The sequence below is a fragment of the Rhipicephalus microplus genome, unplaced genomic scaffold (assembly GCF_043290135.1).
Source record: "Rhipicephalus microplus isolate Deutch F79 unplaced genomic scaffold, USDA_Rmic scaffold_241, whole genome shotgun sequence".
Taxonomy (NCBI): Eukaryota; Metazoa; Arthropoda; class Arachnida; order Ixodida; family Ixodidae; genus Rhipicephalus; species Rhipicephalus microplus.
In genome coordinates, this window is record NW_027464812.1 from 64,514 (window position 1) to 86,278 (window position 21,765).

The following is a 21,765-nucleotide window of genomic DNA, read 5'->3' on the forward strand; positions in this document are numbered from 1 at the left end:
ACAGGTATACTTGAATATTGTCTAGATGTATGCGCACTGCATGCGTGATTGAATGTTTTGTGCAGGCACCTATGGCATCTTAACCAGTTACCTGAAAGTCACAGACAGCGCCAACAAGCAGGAAGAAGTGATCGTCATGAATGGGTGAGCACAGCGTGCGAGATGCGAACAAGTGTGGCTGACCCGCAGGGCGCGGGTTCGAATCCCGGCTGCGGCGGCTGCATTTCCGATGGAGGCGGAAATGTTGTAGGCCCGTGTACTCAGATTTGGGTGCACGTTAAAGAACCCCAGGTGGTCTAAATTTCCGGAGCCCTCCACTACGGCGTCTCTCATAATCATATAGTGGTTTTGGGACGTTAAACCCCACATATCAATCAGCGAACAAGTGTGGCTGTGCAGGTTACGCTTACTGTGGCACCTTGTCACGTGATTCAAGACATGAATTCTTAATTGTTTTTTGTAGATATATCAATTTTTAGAATGAATATCAGTTGAATTTTTTCGAGGTGGTCTGAAACTCTTGCGCAAGGTGCACCAAATCTAGACGGTGCAACAAAATATTTTATAGCTTACTAAAGTTAATTTCAAGTCAAGAAGGCTGGACCCACTTGTTAGGACAAAATAGATAACTGGAATATTTCTCTACTGACTGATTTGCTTTGAAACAATGATGGTCTTTGCCAGTATCACCTAAACATTGTCCATCAATGTAACTTTGTCCAGCCCATCACTTTAGTTACCCAGATGCAAATAAAATGAGCTGCTAAAAAATGAAAAAGCTTGATATTGCTTCTACAACAACGCTTGTGCTTTCGACAGAAAAGCACGTTGCCTGAGCCAACTTTTTATGGTTGCTGAAAGCTTGCATGCTTTGTGTCGTCGCAGTGGGATGAAAAGACAACATATATTCATTGTTGATAAAGATCTGGGGACGCGTAGCTTGAATGTGCGATTTAGGGGAACTCAGGTTTCTCAAGAACAGCACCTGCCATGTTTAATGACATCGTGGTTAAGCCACCGAGACCTTGCCTTTTCGTACGCGTTGCACACTCCCACTCGGATTAGTTCGTGGCGCAAGCGTCTTCCGTCATGTGCTTTTCGCCTGTGACTGCTTGTAATAAGGTTAGCTCAGAGCTCTGGGGTCAGCGTCTGATATTGCGAAGCGTGCACTCGTTAGAATTGTAAGTGGAATGTGTATATTAAAAAAAGAAGTATTGGCACAGTCACCGTCAAAAAGTTAATAATGGACTCTGCTGCCCCTGCAGATTGGTCTGATACATATTTAAAAGCGTAATTACAAGTGGAAGATTACATATGCATAATCGAATTGCATAGACTGAAGATTTTCACCAGTCCGTAGGAGAGTAAGCATGATGATTCAAATTGAAAATTGAGCATTAAGTCACGTGTAATATGGTCTAAACTAATGAAATCATTCTATAATACAGATAAAGTATCAACAATTCTAATAACGTGCACATAGAAAGAAGAAAGAAAGCCAGATAGAAGTCTACAATTTACATGGTATGCATTGAAGAATGCTTATTCGTTTTTTTGCTATAACAGGGAAACTGATTACTTCTGTTAAAGCAAAAAAGGTAGGCTTTTTTGCGTCATACCATGGGCATTGCTTTTTTTTTGCTTCTCACAATGGTGTACAGTAAAAGAGATCGACAAAAGCCATGTTGCTAAGTAGGCTTATGACAATTTCAACTAACTTTAGTATCCACGTTTTGATGATGATGATGGTGATGATGATGAAGAATTAACTTTTATTCAGCCCAAACTACTTAGGTAGTACAAACAGGCATGAGGCGGGGTGGTTTCCTAGCTATGGGACCCCCAATATCCACGATTTGGGCGATATCTACAAATGAAACAAGAAAATTTTTTCTAGGAAATGATAAATGTGCGGTATTTCTGAGAAAAGTGTGTGCGTGATATCAAGGGCATAAATACCGGGAACAATGCAGGTTTTATAAACACCAATATTATTTTATAACTGATGAAGCCCAGCGAGCCCTGCTTGAGTGTTAAATAGGGCCGGATGGAACGTTACACCAAGGAACCTTCGAAGTAAGGATAATAAGAGTGGCTTTACCTTTACTGCGTTTCAGGTGCTCCATCGACCCGTACATTTTCGGCAACTTCGAGACTCTCGACGGTGGTGACACACTTTCAGCCAAGTTCAGGGCCTTCAAGTTCCCTGAGTCGAATTATGTGCTCTTTGTCGGCACCGTCAACGTGTGCATCAAGGAATGTAAAGGCGTAAGCAAAACTTCCCACATGCCTCAATTTTTTATCGCGTACTCTCTGGGACCCAATTGAAGACTTTGTGGACCTCTAAACGATACCTGTTGGTAGTTATCACAGTGGGCGAGTGTCATTAAAATGCTAAGGCTTAGGCTTTGATGGCCTTGTCATTGTGAGTTCACACTTTTCATTTAAGTAGCACTAATGTCGCGCTACTTACGAAAAAAAAAATGTCGCTGTTGCATCCCAAGGGGGAGCAACCAATGCGGGTGCGGGAAATTCAAATGTCATAGGCAGAAAGTCTAGCAGCTCGAAACATACCGCGTGCTGCTCGAACACAAAGGATGCATAAAAAAAAGACGCAGGGAGAGAACAACAATAAAAGAAAGACAGAGAGGCTAACGATGGCTGAATCCAGTAGGCTACCCTGCATAAAGGAGAAGGAGAATAAAAAGTTCAGAAGGGAGAATAAAAGGAGAGTTACAGAAGAAGCATAAAAAAAGTCACAGTTTTGCCAGACGGGCGAAGCACTGAATGTGATAGCAACATATTCTAATGTTTTACGAAGTAAGGCTAGCATTTTTAGGAGCAAAGGTAATTGTAGTAAACATGCGCTTGCTAAGTAACCAAGTTTTTTTGCGGCGCAGCCACAGCAGATGACCACAACAAGGCTGGTGCGTAGCGACGGCGTTGACGAGAAGCGCCCCCCGTGGGCAGCGCATGCTGGTACTAAGGGCTGTCTGTGGAAGGGACGATGATTGCACTAAATCAGATGAACAGAAAAGGTGAAGCAATGAATGTGATAGTGACAAATGGCAATGTTATACGAAGTCAGGCTGGCAGTCAACTCATTCAGATCCGATCTCACGAAACTCGACAAAACGCTGGTATAAGAGAACACAACCGCTCCAGATACACTCTTCGTCCCGTTTTTTTTTTTCATGTTGAGGGCGCAGCCCGCAGAAGCTCCCGCCTGCTATGGCGGCACAAGGCGCGCGTTGATCGTTGCCATGATAGCGCAGCAACCATAAACGCTCTTCTCCCCACTCCCCCAACCTTGTTCGCTCACGAGATAGGCGCGCGCAGACGACCCCGGCCGGAAAGGCGATGTTCGCTCTGCAGAAAGGGAAGGATAGGGCATCCTTCCCCGTATATTATACATACATTTAAGTATACGTGAAAGACGGTGGCGGCGACGACGGCAAAAAAAAAAGAAAAACAGCTGAGACGGTCCATATAATTGTTAATACAATAAAGGTCTCTAGAACGCACAGGCGTAAACTAGACGAGCGTGAACTATTAATTTTGTCGGTTGGTAGTTCGCGCTAAGCGAACTACCAGCTCATGAATCCTTCTTGTGTTTAAGCAGCAACCCTACCCCTGTCGACTGTGCATAACCAATTAGCCCCTACTTTGACTCATTCAGCGAACGGCTACTTGTTTCGCAAACACGATCACTGCAGCGAGATAACTACTTCTTCGCGGTCCATAGCATCAACGCAGACTTTGTGCTGAAAGCACGACACGCGCAAACCTAACCCTAATAGATAAGCGTGGTAGCACGCTCCACTGCGCCTTGCTGGTCAATGTACCAGGTGGAGGTGAGCATCCTAACTCCGGCGAAAGACAAGCTGGGTGACAAACTTCAAAGCACGCCCTTTGAGCCATTGTGCGAAGAAATAGCGAACGAGCTTCTGCCGCGCTGAAGCATATCAGAGCTCTGCGTGCTTCTAGTGGTAGACGGTGTGCTTAAAAGCTGCCGGTGGCATGCCGGAGAACGTACGCAGCAAGACAAAGCCGTTTAGCATGTCGTGCTGTGGAGCGAAGGGGCGTGGTTATAAGTCCTGGTCGCACGACTCGTAATAAGTTCACAAAAAGTGGCAGTGGCTTAGCTCAGCTATGCTAGGATATACGTAGCGTTAGCAAAGGTACATCTGATTATTCTTAGCTTTCCAGAGTGTCTAGGATTAGCTTGATTATCATGCTTACTGCTGCTGCAATGACACACGTATATTTATATTGCCGGGCAACTACTTCGGGATTTGATGAGTTAAGCTTCTCCGCTCTACTGCACCGTTGAGCAGCATTTGCACTCTCCTTCTCCATGGTTATACCACAGCGGCAAACGCCAGTCAGAGGCGCTATCAAGCGGCTCCAGCGCAGTTTCAGATGGCGACTGCACAGGGAAGGCGCGCGCGTCGGCGTCCATATGTCTACCAAGACTATGACGGCACTCCTCAGGAAAGCGCACATCGGCGGCGGTGAGTCGCGTGCGATCGAGTGCGAGGGAGGTGCCGGCTCCGGTGCGTGACACCACTGATCGTCTGCGCAGCGCATCGAATTGCGCGCACACCGGCGGCGAGCCGCGCGCGGTGGCGGCGGAGTATCATTGCGCATGCGCGGACCAGTTCCAGGCGAAATTGGCTCAGCAAGGCCAGTGTAGCTAACTCTACAATATCTATAAAATAATATTGTTTCCTTAACAGTTAACGGTTACCGAGCCTCGGCCACTGTGAAGCACATTGGATCACTTCTATTTTCGCAGTTGAGCCGAACTTACTTAGTTGCGTGGAATGAAACAACATTATTTGCCAGTTCTGTTAATGACATTCGTTCATTCTTTTCTTTAAAGAGTCGCTGAATAGTGCTTACATAACTGATAGCTCGAAGTGCAACGTGGTTCATTCGCTTTACCTTTATCAGGTTCCGTGTGGCAACGATCAATACGGCTTTGGCAGGAGGAGGCGTTCCATCCCTCCGGAGATTCCGAACGATCCGAACAAAGTGTTCGAAGTGGAACTCACCACGTTCCTCAAAGTTCAATACAGGGACGACCTTTTCACGCTCAAAAAAGGTAAGCCCATCGCTCAAAATGTCGAACAAAAGTTGTCGTTTTTTTGTGTTGTTGGTTGTTGATGTCGTTTTCTAGAGTTACTTTTTAATTAAAGCTGTGATTTGTTGTATGAACACGTCGATTGACGTGAAACGGGCAAGTATATTCCAAGGAACAGAATAAAGTTGTATTACCACTATGGTATTGAAGATAGCAAACGCAAATTGACGGAGGTGCAGGTGCACAGATGCGCTTTTCAAAACCTACTCATTAAATTTCACTAGCTACAGCCCCAAAATTGGTAACATCACGAGCAAGGATATAAGGTTAGGACTTCTCATTCAAAAACCTTTGCTGATTTATTTCACTAACCTTCGCTACACAGAAGGAACACACGCACATTTGCTGTTTGTGGAATAATAACGTTTCGGCCGAGGCGTCCTATTTTAATAAGGAATCACACTGTTATCACTTGGTTACCGCAGAGGGATGGTGGTATCTGAATTTGTTTATCGCAAAGGTGCAACTATGTTTAGAACTGTTTTCATTAAACATAATTATCAATACAAGAAGTAGTTCTAAGCAATGATATGTAGGTAGCACAGCAATATTTCTCCGATGAAAAAATTCATGGTGAAGAAATTGAGGCCAGGCTTGAAACTTGTTTTCACTTTTGCATAAAGCGTAACTCGCGTTTGGAACACATTCATTCTGTGTGTGTGGTTCTCTGCTATGCGCTCATATTTTATGCACGGATGTTGTAAAGCCGCACATACCTGAAATTTATCACTCATCAACAAAAGAGTGATTATCATCATTAGCGGGAATTATCTCAGATATACGTTTCCCTTAAACATGTGAAATTAAGGTTCAGATAACATCTGTGTGATTCAACTTTCAGTAATTCGTATGCATATCACAGACCTATTCCTAAGTCACAAAGTGAGCTTCACATGAAACTTTCTGTCGCTTTGCCCACTTAGTTTGAAATTTTTCGCAAAGAGAAACCATCTTGTAAAAATTTTTGATTCATTCTCATTCTTCATTCGACATTCCTAACTTGAATATGAGGGCACCACAAGTACTGGATCTTATTGTATTAGAGTCATTAATTGTGACACTACTATTATGCGCTGCCTCTGCTTTTAACCATGCTCAGCACTCTTCCATGCTTTTCTAACTGGTCCTTCCGCAACGTCGCTTTGCTTGTCTTCATAATAACGCACTCCATTGCTTTTGTGAGTTTATATGAAGCCCAGCCAAACAAAGTGACCGTAAAGCAATGGGTAACATAAACAGTCAGTATAAATTTATTCCAAAGCCAAGACTGGGTGCCATTTTTCCGAATACTATGGATATTGGAATACTTTTTATGTTGCAGTACTTTTGGTAAATTTCAATAACTATTGGGACTCGTAATAGGTTATTGTTTTCTATCAAAAATTAGTCTACACGCTTTTAGGTTAACAGTCTGTAATACTGTCGCTTCTAGCTTGAGGTACGATCTAAATAAATTACAGAAAGAATCATAAGCACCGACGCGAAATGATTGATATAGAAATATAGTGGTCCTCATCATTTTTGCAACAGGGGGTTGGTGTTACCACTTTCCTCGTGAATATACGTATTATCTGGACTAAATAGGAGGTCGCTGCTCAAGTCCCGCAATTCCGTGCAGTGAGGTACAAATATTGTTCAAAAAAGAAGAAAAAAAAATGATATGAAAAGAAAAGTCACAGCTTTGCCGATAAGGCGAAGCAATGAACGCGATAGCAGCAAATTGGAAGGTCACGCGCAGAATTGCAAGCAGATCAGAACATGCCCCGCGTTTCCCACGCACAAATTGCAGACGAAACGTACTCACTGGTACAGACGAACGCCAACAAGCGTCTCAGTTTTCACTTCGCTGTGTATGGAATGTGCGCCCTTTTCGCAAACAGAGACTGTGCGATGATTGCAGTGACCTTTGTGCTCCCGGTAACTACAACAGAATTGTTCTGGTGAAAGCGCAAGGCGTAAGATTGTTCCTTCTGCGAGATAAGCAAGCGCACGCGTGAGAGTCCACCCTGCCCCCTCTCCGCAAGGCAAAGTACGCGTGGAAGATGAGAGTGCGCGCCGCCGCGTTGTGAAGATGTGGCGACGCGCGCTCAAAGGCACCATCTTGCTGGTAATGATGAAAACACTACAGTTACCACCGAGATGCCCATCACCAGCAGTAAGTGGTAGATATAAATAGCTAGCTGTTTGAATGTTAAAAGAGGTGCTCCTTCGTGACTCAGTGGCACACTCACAATTTAGAGGTCCGACGTTCGATTCCGTGCGCCGGATGGAGTCTTTTTCTGAATTTTTTTCGTGCGTTTTCTTATTCTATATATACTGTGAGTGACGTTGAAGCCGGCGGCAAAATCCAGCCAAGAGTGTCCATATTATGAAGTCTTGGTTTGGAAGACCTTTATTAGGCCCGAGGAACCGGCAGCCGACAGCGGAGATGCACGAACCAAGATGATGATGATACGTGACAACGATGAGGATGCATAAGCAATACATGATAATGATGATAATGTACAGATGAAGAGGATTGGTATACTAAATGCCCACACTGATTCCCCCCACGTGAGAGCGGCCAGCCTGGCCGCGGCAAGTTAAGGGGACAAAGAACGTCGCATGAAGGGCTTCATACGGGAGACATGGACGACTTCAGTAGTTCGATAACGGCGATCTGCTGGGGCTACAAGTGGCGTCACGCGATAATTTACTGGTGAAGTTTCTTCAAGAACTGTGTACGGCCGATAAATCGTGGCTGCAACTTGTCGCACAAACCAGATGTGCGAATAGGCGTCAAAAGGAGCACTTCGTCTCCAGGTTGAAAGGATACAGCACGATGTGATTCATCATAAACCAGCTTTCTGTCTTGCTGTCGGGCTTCAGTGTTTATACGAGCACGTTTGTGGCTCTCTGCGAGCCGCAAAACGTATTCCTCTGAAGAGGATGGAGATGAATCCGCATGGCAGGTAAAGAAGGGGACGTCCAGCAAAGAAGTAGGGGAGCGTCCATAAACTAGGTAAAATGGTGAGTAGCCGGTTGTCCGCTGAATAGCCGTATTGTAGGCGAAAGTGACGAATGGTAGAACTACATCTAAGTTCTTGTGGTCTGGTTGAATGTAGGCGGCGATCATGTCAGCAAGAGTGCGGTGGAATCGCTCAGTGAGGCCGTTAGTTTGGGGATGATAACTAGAGGCAGTCTTGTGAGTTGTACCAGAGGCGCGAAGAAGTTCGTTCACTAGTTGTGAAAGGAAGGCCCTTCCACGGTCGCTGAGCAATACACGTGGAGCACCATGACGCAGTATAATGGCTCGGAGGATGAAGTCGGCAATTTCAGAAGCTGAACCGGTAGTGACAGATGCCGTCTCGGCGTAGCGCGTCAAATGGTCAACGGCTGTTACTATCCATCGGTTTCCAGCAGCACTGACTGGAAGGGGGCCATAAAGATCGATGCCTACAACTTCGAATGGTGTGGCTGGGCATGGAAGAGGCTGTAGTGTACCGGCTGGAGCAGATGTGGGTAGTTTTCTACATTGGCAGGTAGTGCAGGACCCAGCGTACCGAGCTACACTAGTGGTAATACCTGGCCAATAAAACCGACTTCGAAGGCGATCATAGGTTTTGTGGTAACCAAGGTGACCAGCCGTCGGATGGTCATGAAGTGCTCTGAGGACTTCGGACCGAAGCGATCGGGGTAGAACGGGAACCCAGCGCTGACCGTCAGGATGGTAAATTTTGCGGTACAGCACCGAGTTGTCCAGCTTAAATTGCGAGAGTTGGCGACGGAGCCTCGCATTAGGTGGACGGGAACTGCCAGTGAGGTAGCCTATAATACGTCGACAGTATGGGTCAGCCAGCTGTCGAGAAGAAAAATCGTGCGGGTCGTCCGAAGGCAGCTGGTCCATAGAGGCGAGAGAGGAAACCGCCGTAGACGTGGACTCCGAGGGCGTGTTGTGCGAATTGATTGCGGAAACCCCGAGTGGAGTCGCTGGTAGTGGGCAGCGAGAAAGAGCGTCGGCGTCACTATGTTTCCTGCCACACTTGTATACGATGGCAAAATCACACTCTTGTAGGCGTAGAATCCAGCGGCCGAGGCGTCCCGACAAGTTCTTGAGTGTCGAAAGCCAACATAGAGCATGGTGGTCGGTCACAATTGTGAAATGGCGGCCGTGAAGATAGGGACGAAATTTCTGCACTGACCAAACGACGGCGAGGCACTCCTTCTCGGTGATCGTGTAGTTCCTCTCGGCTGCGGAGAGGACGCGGCTGGCGTACGCAACGACTCGCTCTCGCGAAGAGTTGTCGCGCTGGAGGAGGACGGCTCCTAAACCGTGGCCGCTAGCGTCCGTATGGAGGAAGGTCGGTGCACCATCGTGAAAATGAGAAAGTACAGGATCGGTCGTGAGGGCACTCTTCAACCTGTCGAAAGCCGATTCACATTCCTGAGACCACTGAAAGGGCGTACCAGAAGCAAGTAGCTTATGGAGTGGTGCGGCTATGGAGGCAAAATTTTGTATGAATCGCCGAAAGTAGGAGGCGAGACCAAGGAAACTTCGCAAATCTTTCGGCTTCTCAGGGCGAGGGAAGCGAAGCACCGCAGCAGTTTTCTCAGGGTCTGGACGAATTCCGTCCTTGCTCACAACATGACCAAGGACCTTGATAGATCTGCTGGCGAAATGGCACTTCTTGGTGTTAATTTGAAGACCAGCGCCCGCAAGGCAAGTCAGGATCTCGTCCAAGCGTTGCAGATGTTGAGGAAACGTCGACGAAAAGACAACAATGTCATCGAGGTAACATAGGCAAGTCTTCCATTTCAGGCCACGCAGCACGGTGTCAATCAAGCGCTAAAAAGTTGCGGGTGCATTGCATAGACCAAACGGCATAACATTGAATTCGTATAGGCCGTCCGGGGTTGCAAACGCCGTTTTTTCTTTGTCATCTTCGTGCATGGGGATTTGCCAATAGCCGGAATGCAAGTCGAGGCTTGAAAAGAATTCAGCACCTTGTAAGGAATCGAGGGCGTCGTCGATACGTGGCATGGGGTATACGTCCTTCCTAGTGATCTTATTGAGTGCTCGGTAATCGACGCAAAATCGTACGGAACCGTCTTTTTTACGCACCAGAACCACTGGAGACGACCAAGGACTGGTTGAGGGTCGGATTATCTCCCGTTGCAGCATATCGTCTACGTTTTCCTCAATGATTTTCCGTTCGGCTAGGGAGACGCGGTAAGGACGACGATACACAATGGATGTTCCGTCGGTCTGAATACGATGTGCTGTAGCAGTTGTCTGACCCAGGCTGGATGAATGAATGTCAAAAGAGTTTGCATGTTTTTGCAACAAATCAAGCAGCTGCTGCTTCTGTGAGTCTGTCAAGTCCTTGTTGACGGCTGCTGTAAAGGCCGAGGAAGCAGTATGATCTCCAAGATGGCCTTTAGGGGAGGCAGGGGTAAGAGGCACGACGCACACAGGCTCCAGATCGGCAACGCAGGCGACAGTAGTGCCCCGCGGCAGTAAACTTTTATCTGGTGTGGTGTTCGTAGCAGCGAGGACAGCTGATCCATTGTTGAAGCGAGCCACACCTGATGCGAGAGCTATGCCTTTATTGAGGCAACGGGGCGATGGAGTGACCAAAATGTCACCAGAGTCAACGTCGTTGGACAAAACAGTGACTAATTGATGTTCATTTGGGGGTAACTCGATGTCTACAGCAGCGACGAGTCGAAAGGGCCTGTAGGTTTCGTCACTAAGCAAGTGGTCTGTGTCAGTAAGATGGACGACACGTTGTGCACAATAAATAGCCGCGGAAGCAGATGAAAGAAAGTCCCAGCCTAAAATGAGTTCGTGGGAGCACGGGGATAGCACAGCGAATTGTATATAATGAAGAATGTCGTCGATTAGCACACGGGCAGTACAGAGAGCGGAAGGGCGAATCATTGTTCCCTGGGCTGTAACCAGTGTTGGTCCATCATGAGGCGTCATGACTTTTCGAAGACGGGTACACAAATCAGCACAAATAATAGAAAACCCAGCCCCAGTGTCCACCAAAGCATCAACGTCCACTCCCTCAACTGAGACTGCAATCATATTGTAAGGGCGCGCTGGAGGAATTGGAGTACTGTGTTGGAATGCAGTTTGTCCTCCAAAAACTGCATCGCTTAGTTTTCCGGACGCCGATCAGAAGCGAGGGAAGCAGGCTGAAGAGGAGAAGAGGAGCGACGGTAGGGTGATGGTGAACGGCGTCTGGTTGATCGATGACTACTGCGCAGTTCACCGGATGCTGGCGGAGATGGAGACCGACGCGGCGGTGACGAATAACGACGGCCCTGGTACAAGGCTCCTGCGGTATAGTCTCGTTCGCGTATGTCGTACCCTCGGCGCTCATCTTGCTGGCGCTTGCGGCAAAAGCGTGAAATGTGACCACGATAGCCACAATAATAGCACGTAGGGCGAGTCGATCGATAAGAAGGGTAGTAGCTTGTGTTAGATGCCCCGGGAGAGATAGCAGTGAGAGGGACAGATGATGGCTCAGGCGGTGGTGATGGAAAGCTCGTGGGAAAGCTTCTGGGAGGTGCGGCAGAAACCGACGCGTACGTTGGTGGCGGCGGCGTCGAGCTGACGGTGCCTGATGGTGCGGCGACGGCATGCGAGAACGATGGGAGAGTACGAGCGACAGTGGGCTGCAGGTGGGCCATGTGGGTCATGGACGTGAGCTCCTCCCTGATGACATCCCGCAATGACGTTGAAGAAGACTGCATGGGACACACTGAAGGTAGTGTGAATCCCATTGATTCTAACTCTTCGCGTATAATCACCCTTATTGTGTCTCGTAGGTTTGGATCTGCCGTAATACGGGCCGCGTCACTGTCCGGTTGTAGGCGCATAGACTCGAGTTCTTCGAGGCGCTGACAGGTTGTCGCAACGTCAGCAACAGTAGCTGGATTCTGGATTGCAAGGGCATTGAATGCGACGGGTGCAATCCCCTTAAGAAGCTGGCGTACCTTGTCTGACTCTGTCATTGGGGTTTCAACCCGGCGGCAAAGTGAAAGGACATCCTCGATGTAGGATGTATACGACTCGCCGATGTGCTGTTTCCGAGCCGCGAGAGCTTTCTTTGCGAGAGCCGAACGAACAGTCGGTGTGCCAAAGACATGCCGAAGCTGATCTTTGAAGGCGGACCAGTCGGGGATGTCGATGTAGTGGTTGAGGAACCACGTCTTCGCGACACCCGTGAGGTAGAATGACACGTAAGCGAGTTTGTAGGTGTTATCCCACCGGTTAGCAGCGCCGACACGTTCGAAATCGTCCAGCCATTACTCCACATCTTCCCCGCGCATACCAGCGAAGGGATGGGGCTCACGCTGGGGGCTGTTAATGACGTGAAAAGGCGCGGCACGCGGCGGCGGAGTGGTAACGGTTGCAGCATCGACCTCTTCTTGGTGCGACATATTTCCAGACACCTGGCCCAAGCGGCGACCTGAACGTAGCTCCAGGGGGTAGAGTGGTCGAGAGGATGACGAGGGATCTAACAGCACCTCCACCACGTATGAAGTCTTGGTTTGGAAGACCTTTATTAGGCCCGAGGAACCGGCAGCCGACAGCGGAGATGCACGAACCAAGATGATGATGATACGTGACAACGATGAGGATGCATAAGCAATACATGATAATGATGATAATGTACAGATGAAGAGGATTGGTATACTAAAAGCCCACAATATAATTGCTATCGCAATAAAATAACTGCGCGTTCAAAATACACTGCACTATTTTCGCGGACAACACATGCACGTTTACGCCAAGTGGTATTGTTTGACACGCGTTTTGTACAAATGTTGGAAGATATCGGTGCACCACGTGAGAGATTCATAGTATTTCAGGTATCTTCTTGGACGATCACTTGCAGGTAATATTTATCTCAAGTTTTTAGGCAAGTACACGGAAGAGCGACAATGGTACCGATAATCACCTGAAGATGCAAAAAAAAAGAAAAGGTGCGACTTCCTCACGCGCGCAAGAGCATGAAAGGGCAACGTTTAAAATTAAACAAATATGAATACCTCACTGACGTGTGCGGTATCTGGTCTCAAAGAATCTATATAAAATGAGGGTTACGTAATAATTATTATTTATAAAACATTGGACAAATTTGTCAGACCGCAATAATTTGCGATATAGTTTGGCTGTGTAGCATTCTCTTCATTGCTAGGAAAAGCTGTCCGCAAAGTGTAGGCTTAGAAGCGGGTTTTGAAACGCAAAGCAGATATCGGCGCACTCCTGTACCGGACCAAAGCTTATGGGCTTCGCTAAGAGTGCTGCTTTTTTTGTTTTGCGCTGGTAAATCTATCTTATGGGCTTGGCGCGTTGCTTGGCGTTTGCAGGGTCCATATCGGGCGAGTTCGACGCTCGGACGGCCAACCAGCTGCCGCTCAAGCAGGACGGGGACGCGTCCTTCCAGGATCGCTCTGCTGCCGCCGGTCGTCGCGGCTGCTGCTGCTTCTGCGCGCTTCCTCTGCTTGGCCTGGTTCTCGCTTACTCGCGGGCGACGCTCAGGCTTTCGTTCTGATCACGTGGCGATTCGCTGGCCACTAATACATGCCGAAAACTGCGCTTCGAGCCACCGACCTTTAGTTTCCGGTGACTCCCGTCGCACCGAAGAACAAAACGAATTATGTTCCCGAGAAAGCATCGTCCTGTCGACCGTATTTGAGAGAAAGACGGGAAGTGTGAAAGTACCGTCGTTAAACGGGGCTCGTTGATCCCTATATTTGTCTCTTGGGTTTACTAGCGCAGTGTAAACAGAACACAAGGAGAAGTAGTAGACGGCCCGGGCTATGGTGATATTTGCGGTTGGGGCGTCTGCATCTCGCCTGCTTGTCCCGTTTGTATCGCGCTAGTGTCACGTACTGCGATCGTTGAAAATTGCACCCCCTTTTTTCAAGTCATGCACACATGAGCGTTAGGATGCCTGTCAGCTCTCCGAAAGACCTTACAGAAAGCAACGTTGCCAGCGTCTCGCGATAACTACTCATTCGGTGAGCTCAGTGGTAAGAAAAATATGTTTGAACTAGGTTTTGTTTACTCGTTCTTCTATATATAATAAACAAGAAAAAAAGAAACCTAGAAAGATGCAAGTTAGTTGGAATTGGCTAGGCGGCCCCTTGGGAGAGTCGAAAAAGTAAGGTAACTGCAATTTAATGGTTTTCATTTAATGATTGAGCAAAACTAGAAGCCATTAACTGAAGTAGTTCTGCTGTCCTCCAGGACCTTAGCAAAATATTGCGTTATAAGAATTAGTCGCCAAACGTAATGCATATTTGACACTGCATGACAGTGATCTTCAATTCCACGTGTTCATTTCATTTGCAGTATCTTGAAACCTTACACGAGGCACTTCGGTGTATGACTAGCGCATACCTAATTATTATTATTCACTGTAACGGTCTGTAGTGTATTTTAATAGTTTATGTGTAGTCAAAGTTTACAAAAACAAAAGATAGAGACCATAAGATATTTTTTTTGTACCACTCGTAGTTCTTACGCCGTCAGGGTCAACAAATTGAACGTTTTTTGTCAAGAAATGAAAAACAAAAGTCAGTTGATGTGAGTGTGTGTGGAATTAATTATAGATAGCTTTGTTCCCGAACTGTACCATTGCCTTTTTTGTTTGTGCTCACCGTGTGACAATTCGACATGCGCTGATTGTTTGTGTATCTGTTCTGTTTGTTCACGTCCTTCCAAGCGCGGCGAAAGTACGCCACTGCGTCACATCGGAGGCAGCTATATTGCACTTGTACGAAGTGTGAGATTTCTACTGTGTTTTTCGTGCCGTTCTTGCTCATAATTTAATTTGCAGCTTTTCGCCACAAAGTTCAGTCACATGGCTCGTTTCATTCAAAAGATATTTCCAGACCTATGGCACCACATTTAGTAAATATCAATGCTATTATCAATAGCAGGCATGGCGTCTACGGAATAAGCAAAAAGACGTGGTTCGCCCATTTCACAAGTGTGGAAATATTTTTTCATATATTTATATTGCCGTTTATGGACTTCTATTTCGAAAATCAGACTCTTTAGGCACTGTAACGGCACCCCTTTTTATGTGACGACAAAGACAAGTAGCCTAAAAAAAACGCACACGTGAGCACTATTACAACACAATAACGTTAGTGCACCACGAGAGAAACAGTTCTTGAAGAAATGGAAGCGCAAGTTGCTAAAAATTGCGATACTCACCCAAATTTTATACACAAGTAAAAATGTATGAGACGCTATAAGCCGAAGAAATCTTGCAATAGCTTGCGGCTTCTCATAATTGCCACTAGCTCTCAAGGAAGCAAGCATTCGCGATTTGTCTTCCTTTGTTATCTTTTTACTCTGTGGCATCATGCTCCGCCATCCTATCAACACAAAGACATGTTGATAGGATGTCACCAAGTGGCTCGCCATCTGGAGTGGAAGTTGACCAATAACAAAGAGTTATTACGAATGGAATACTTGGTGAACTCCTCCCGATGGGATTCTATCGCTAGCACTTCATAATTTAAGTCGTTCCTATTTCGTATCTCTTCAGCACCTCTTCAGCGCTTATTCACGACGCTACTGCATCAAGTAAAAGGTAGAACAACATTTGTTTTGCTTATTTCTGTGATTGCGTGTCTATAACAAGCGTTCCCGTCCCTGTACAGACTGTAGCCAAGAACTTGTACAGTTTTCTAAAAAACAAAAAACGAATCGGGAAGCTGGTAAATCATTTGACTATCACCCACCGCTTTGCGTAATGCCTTTTTATTTTCATCGAGTTTTGTTTTTGATCTCTGTCTCATCACTCACCTGTAGACGCTGATATATGGCACGTCGTTAAAAAACACGTTTTCATGGTTCTGTTTTCTTGAACTTACTTGCCTCACGTGCACAATTTCTTTGTGCAATTTGTTTCTTTTGATGAAGCATCGCACAAAAAAAAATACACACACACTGCTTCAAAGAGCTCATGGCTGATAAACTAGCCCATCAGCACATATTAGGTGTTGTGTTTCGTTGATTTCTGAATTCATCAGCTCTGAGGCCAAATCATGAAGCAAACAGAGCTCTACCTTGGGTTGTCATCAAGTACAGTCGCCAGAACAGTGCTTAATGTGTGAACCATGGTCTGTGAATAGTCCGCCGTTTGCTAGAAAATGTTCAGCAATGGGATTCTGAAGCTTTGCCGCGGCAGCACACAACAGTGACGGGGACAAGATGCTTGGAACGAACGAATACTTTCAAGAAAGTTGGCAGAAATCCTTGGGGTTACTGTCATGAGTTAGTGCATTGATACCGTGAGCTACTCAAGGATAGATTTGGTAAAGCCCGGGTGCTCCTCTTAAAGTCTCAACCAGTTTGCAGACTTTAACATCTTGAACGCAACTTATTTGATCAGGAGTGGTTGTCTAGTGGTGCCAAGATGGGTTCATGGGTGCGTTTGACGCGTGCTCAAACGCGTCTGTTAAGCTGCTAGTTGCAGCTATGGGCCGCCTCGATATATGTTTGAGACATGGGAAGTTGACTCACAAAAGCTAGTCTGCTTCCTCTCGAATGCTATAAAATTTGTTCATCAATTGTTCGGCGAGGCTGTATCTGCATTCGCGTGTAGTGATACATGGATGTGGGAGTTTTCCCAGAGCTCAGGCTTGCTTTTAAGTTCTCTTGGAAAAGTACAGGTGAAAAGGGTGTATCCGAAGGTTTTACAGCAGATTCATGCCTGCGTAGAACGTCAGTGTTTTCAATGACCGTTGAACAAACGAGTGTGGTATGAGCTTTGCGAAGTTTATGATTGAACTGGAAATGTTATCTGCACATTTGACGTTATTGGATGCCACGACTCACAATCCCACCACTTCGTGAACGCACAAAAAATGACTTTTTAAAGCCTGCCCTCTCTATACATTTGTCTCGGCCTTCGATCACCTGTCACGAAGTCATGTCCGAAGTTGCTGCGGCGCGATATGCAGACTATAGCTGATGAAATCGACCAAAGTTCTCGCGCAGCTCTTGGCGTGCGAAAAAGAAAATCCTGCAAAGAGTTTGTTTATCCACCGGCAAAAAGCAGCAAAATACGCGCATGTGTTTTTTGTTAGTTGGTACAAGGAAAATCTTGATGCACAAATTTGGAGCCGTCTCCAGAATGGATATATTGGTAATTAGGACGTCTCGAGCTGACTATTTAACCATCTCTTTCTGACTCTCATCTTTTTCTCTCTCTCCTTTGTGTTATTCTCCCTCCCCGAACTCAAATGTAGGGTAGCCAACCGATTCAAGCTTGGTTAACCTGCCTGTCTTTGCTCTCTATTTCTGTCTCTTTCGAGGAAGTTCAACACGCAGTTTTTGTTATCACATACAAGTAAACAATCCACGACGTCACAAAATGTTAAGAAATGGTTGCGCATACAAAAGACAGGTTATTTAGCATGTAAAAGTAAATACTATGGATTTGAAAAAAAAAAGCTCCCGAATGTGCGAAGGAAGCCACAAAGAAAAAAATCTCAAATAATTGTGAAATACTTGGGATGTACACTACTGTTATAATGTGCATGACATTATTCGCGATAACATCTGCTTCTTAAATGTATTCTTTTATTTCATGGGACGAAAAGAAAAGACAGTTATATTGACACGAAAAAAAAATGACCTGCACATCTTTTGTTGGAACTGAACGTGCATTATTTTTTCGCCTCGTAGTTAAATAAGCTTTTTCACTCACCCTCTTGAAGGCAAGGCAGAAAAAAAAAAACAGACATGTGGTTGACTGAAACTACCTCCATTAAATATAAGAAAACGAACACGCAATGCTATTTCAGCTCGACCTACATAATGAAGCAGCTTCTGGCGTCGCTTCGTGACATTGTTGACTCGCATTCAAGCAACTCGCGTCCGTGAAAACAGGGACATTGTGCCATTGCGTGCGTTCCATCATTATCATCGGCCAGTGTCATCATCATCAGGCATAACTGAGTCATCGGCACAGCGCATTGCCAAATAACGAGCGCGTCACGTGCTGTTTGTTTGTGTTCATTGTGGAGACAGCGCGCTAACCTTTGAGCTATTAAGAGCGTTTTGTGTGTGGTCATTGTTTTTTTTTTTTCGAGTGTTGGTCTCTCGACATCCTCACTCATGACTGTTCTCCTTTAACACTTGTACGAATAGTTAGTTGTACCTGTCTATTTCCTCTACTGTGTCTCTTTATTTCTGTAACAGTCGTCATTACTGTTTACCTGTTTCTATGTCTTCAAAATAAGTGTGGTGTTCAAGTGCGTTTTAATAGCGACTGATTTGCGTGACTTCTTTGTTTATGTTTAGAGATATATGCTCTGTTTCATACATAGTGCGCTACGCACCCGATGCTGCGGTCTAGTGGTTATGGCTCCTGACTGCTATACCGAAGGTCGCGGGTTCGAATCTAGACCACTATGGCCGCATTTTATTGGAGCCGAAGTGCTAAAGGCCTGCGAACTTTGATTTGGGGGCACTTTAAAGAAGCTGGTCGAAATTTCCGGAGCCCTCCTATATGGCGTCCCTCATAATCAAATCTTCGTTTTGGGACGTAGAACAATGATTATTACTCTTTAGCGTACGCTGCAGCGGAAGCGTGCACAAGAAGTTCGATTATGGAAATGTTTGGCTGGCCGCATCTCGTCGTCAGCAATCGTGGTTGCAAATGGCGGCGTAACGCTGAGAGGACGCACCCCAAAGGGCTACGAATGGGAATAAAAAAAAATTTCCCATAAAAGTAACGAAGCGCTTATTGGTTAGCGATGGTGTATCATCAGCCGTTTTCAACAGCTTGTGCATTATCGAGCTACGAAAACGCCCTCATTTATTGCTCAGCCTAAGTTTAGAACAAAATGAAGCAATGACTGGGGAAAACTATGAAATATTTATTGGTGCGGAGGCAGCTACAGCGCAAATCCAAGTCATGCCAGCCTCCGCAGTGTTGCACTATATGCATGAAACGGAGCATAGGCGATGTGTTGTAGTTCACTGCCTTTGTACTGTAAATGTTCACTGGTTTGTTCTGTGCGCATTTCTATGCTTGTCTATTTTCCCTCTATTTTTTTCAGGCGTTTTGTTGAATGAAGGACGCCAGAATGAAAGCACGCGCGTCGGCCACGTGAAATTGCAGTAGCGTTTACATCCTGCTGACATTACTAATGTACATACTTTGGATGTTCCAAAAGAGTGTAGCGTTTTAGTGGTGCTGGCAACTAAAAAGCCAGTAGCCATGTGAAATAATAAAGAAACGCCTTAACATTTGTACGTGCAGTGTTTGTCTGAGTTCTATTGACCCGTATTTGGGATACAAGATTAAAAAAGGATGCTTCCTGTTTTTGCAAGAACTAGCTCGCTTCAATGAACGCATGTCCACTCCTCTTTCCCACCTACTCTTGTTTTCAAAGAGTAGACATCGAACGTCTCCTCTTCGACAAGCATCGGCCCTGAAATGAAACGACTACTTCTACCGATGCCTCGCACACACTCAAATCGGCTTCAGCATGGTTCACATTTGGAAATATTAACCGACTTCAATATGGATATTAAGTGCCTTATACTCTTTGATGTTGTCTTTCCTCTGCCGATTTTTTTTGCAATTTATCTCGCTCTCTTTGCAAGATTTCTTTTTATCATATTTTATTCCCCTCACCCCTTTCCCCAGCACTGGGTAGCCAGCCGGTTTAAGAACTGGCTAACCTCCCTGTCCTTCCTCCTAAACTTTCCTCCTCCTCCTCCTCCTCCTCCTCGAAACAAAGCGCGCACCTGACGTGTACGGGCAGAGGAAACACAGGACACGGGATCTGACTAACAACAAAGCACTTATTGCTCATACGCCATGATAAATATACGTCACGGTATCAACAACAACAACGACAACAACAACGACGACGACGACGACAACAACAACAACAGCAACAAACAACGACAAAAATAGGCACAGCAAAAAGGAGCAAATCCTGACAGATACACACTCAAAGTAGATTAACAAAAGAGAACTATGATTATCTAGCCGCGATAGGAAGGCCACCGTTTTATCTAAAATTGCCCTGGTGTCACTGGTCCCGTTAATAACAAGCAATCGCTGGACTAATTCCAAGGGCTGACGTGTCGGCCCTTGGAATTGCACCACGAAAGCGCGGACAATTCAGTATCGGTCCTTTTGGCGCTTGAGCGAGCACCAGCTGTGGTTCAAAGAATGAGGAAGAGCCGAGAGTTGATAACAAAACAAAATAATATTCTCGGAGAAAGCAGAACAAACAACACACAAACGTGCACATGCGGCAGTTATCAAATTCAATACAACTCGCAAGGTACTACAATACACGCAAACGAACACTCGCGTTAATATGCAGTTCCATGCATTAACCAACCAAGACAATTATAAAACGTTCGCGAAACGTATTTACTCTAAAGTTCTCGGAATCAAGCTTACATGCTTCTCTAAAAGGAAACGCTCACACTATATCCAGCGCCGGTCGTCGTCTCGCCACGTCCGAGATTTCTCTTCCAGAAAACTCTCGCCTCGCAAACTGACCGCACTTCAATAACCAAACTTCTTCGCCACTGACAAGTCGGCCATCTTATGCTCTACTACTTCAGGACACGTATTTGCCCACTGGCGGAATATGCACTCTGATTTCACCTGCTTCGTGCCTGTCGGACAAGCCTCCGCTCACTGGCGAATAACTCACTTCATCTTCTTCGCCAGCTGCTTATACGTTCGCCCCGAGTTCTAGAAGTTTCCAGGCTTTTCGTTGGCGCACCGCACAGCCAAGGTTTGGGAAGGGGTGGGACCCTTCTCCGTGATTTTCATGGCCCGTGACGCAACTAGGGAGTGACTTATTCCTTTGTTATTGATATTTCTAGAGTTCACTGGGCATATCATCCGCGATTTCGACGGCGTGGCGGCGGCTTTTCGAGGGGGAGACGAGACGCGCACGTGGAATCTTTTGATGCTTCTTTGTTGCGCCGGCGCCTGCTTTTCACGTAGCCGTTAGAAATCGGAGGCGCGAGCTTTCTTGAGCGCTCATCTGTGGCACCTGGAAGGGGTACTAACGCCGATGTCTTCTAGAGCAGACGGGTGTGCCGAAGGACGAGTTGGTGCTCTATACTGCGAATGAGCAGTGAAAAAAAAAAAACAGGGCTGAAGTGGAGAAACAGTGTGTTTCTCCGCTTCAGTCCCGTCTTTTCGTTGTCTTCTAGGTTAGCGATGTTTCGGGCTTTAACGATTTGTGAAATTAATTTTTCACCAGACCTGCGTAGTACGCTCGTGCTGCTGCTTGAGGCGAGCATTCACAATCTCAGCAGTGGATGCTCAGATGCCCTGAATTGCACATGGTCACAATGTCCTTATGCTCTAACAACTTTTATGAAGTCATATGCCCGTTTGGATGAGTTGGGTGTGGCCACCGAACGGGGGAATAGAATAAGCGACGCCCTCAATGCATGGTACCAACTGATCGCAATGATTTGTGGTGCAGCCTACATTCGTACGACACATCTGATTCATTTGTTTGCAAATGCTTGACGAGCAATTACGAGCTGAAAAAAAAAACGTGTATCCCATTTCAGCTGCCCATTTTTGCCAGGTTGTGCGAGATGC

At 46.2% G+C, this 21,765-nt stretch overlaps 1 protein-coding gene across 2 annotated transcripts in view; it reads left to right on the plus strand.

Annotated features, from left to right (window-relative positions):
- Window positions 1-19,427, plus strand: part of LOC119171904 (Zona pelucida superfamily protein qsm) — a 41,032-nt gene extending 21,605 nt beyond the window's left edge. Inside the window, exons 5-8 of one of the 2 annotated variants that reach the window (XM_075885679.1) lie at window positions 66-144; window positions 2,118-2,268; window positions 4,957-5,107; window positions 19,232-19,427. In XM_075885679.1, coding sequence (XP_075741794.1) covers window positions 66-144; window positions 2,118-2,268; window positions 4,957-5,107; window positions 19,232-19,296 — 446 coding nt within the window. In that variant the 3' untranslated portion in view covers window positions 19,297-19,427. Of the gene's footprint in view, window positions 1-65; window positions 145-2,117; window positions 2,269-4,956; window positions 5,108-13,510; window positions 14,249-19,231 lie in introns of those variants that run through there. The other variant, XM_075885678.1, reaches the window with a different exon arrangement.
- Window positions 19,428-21,765: the final 2,338 nt, after the last annotated feature.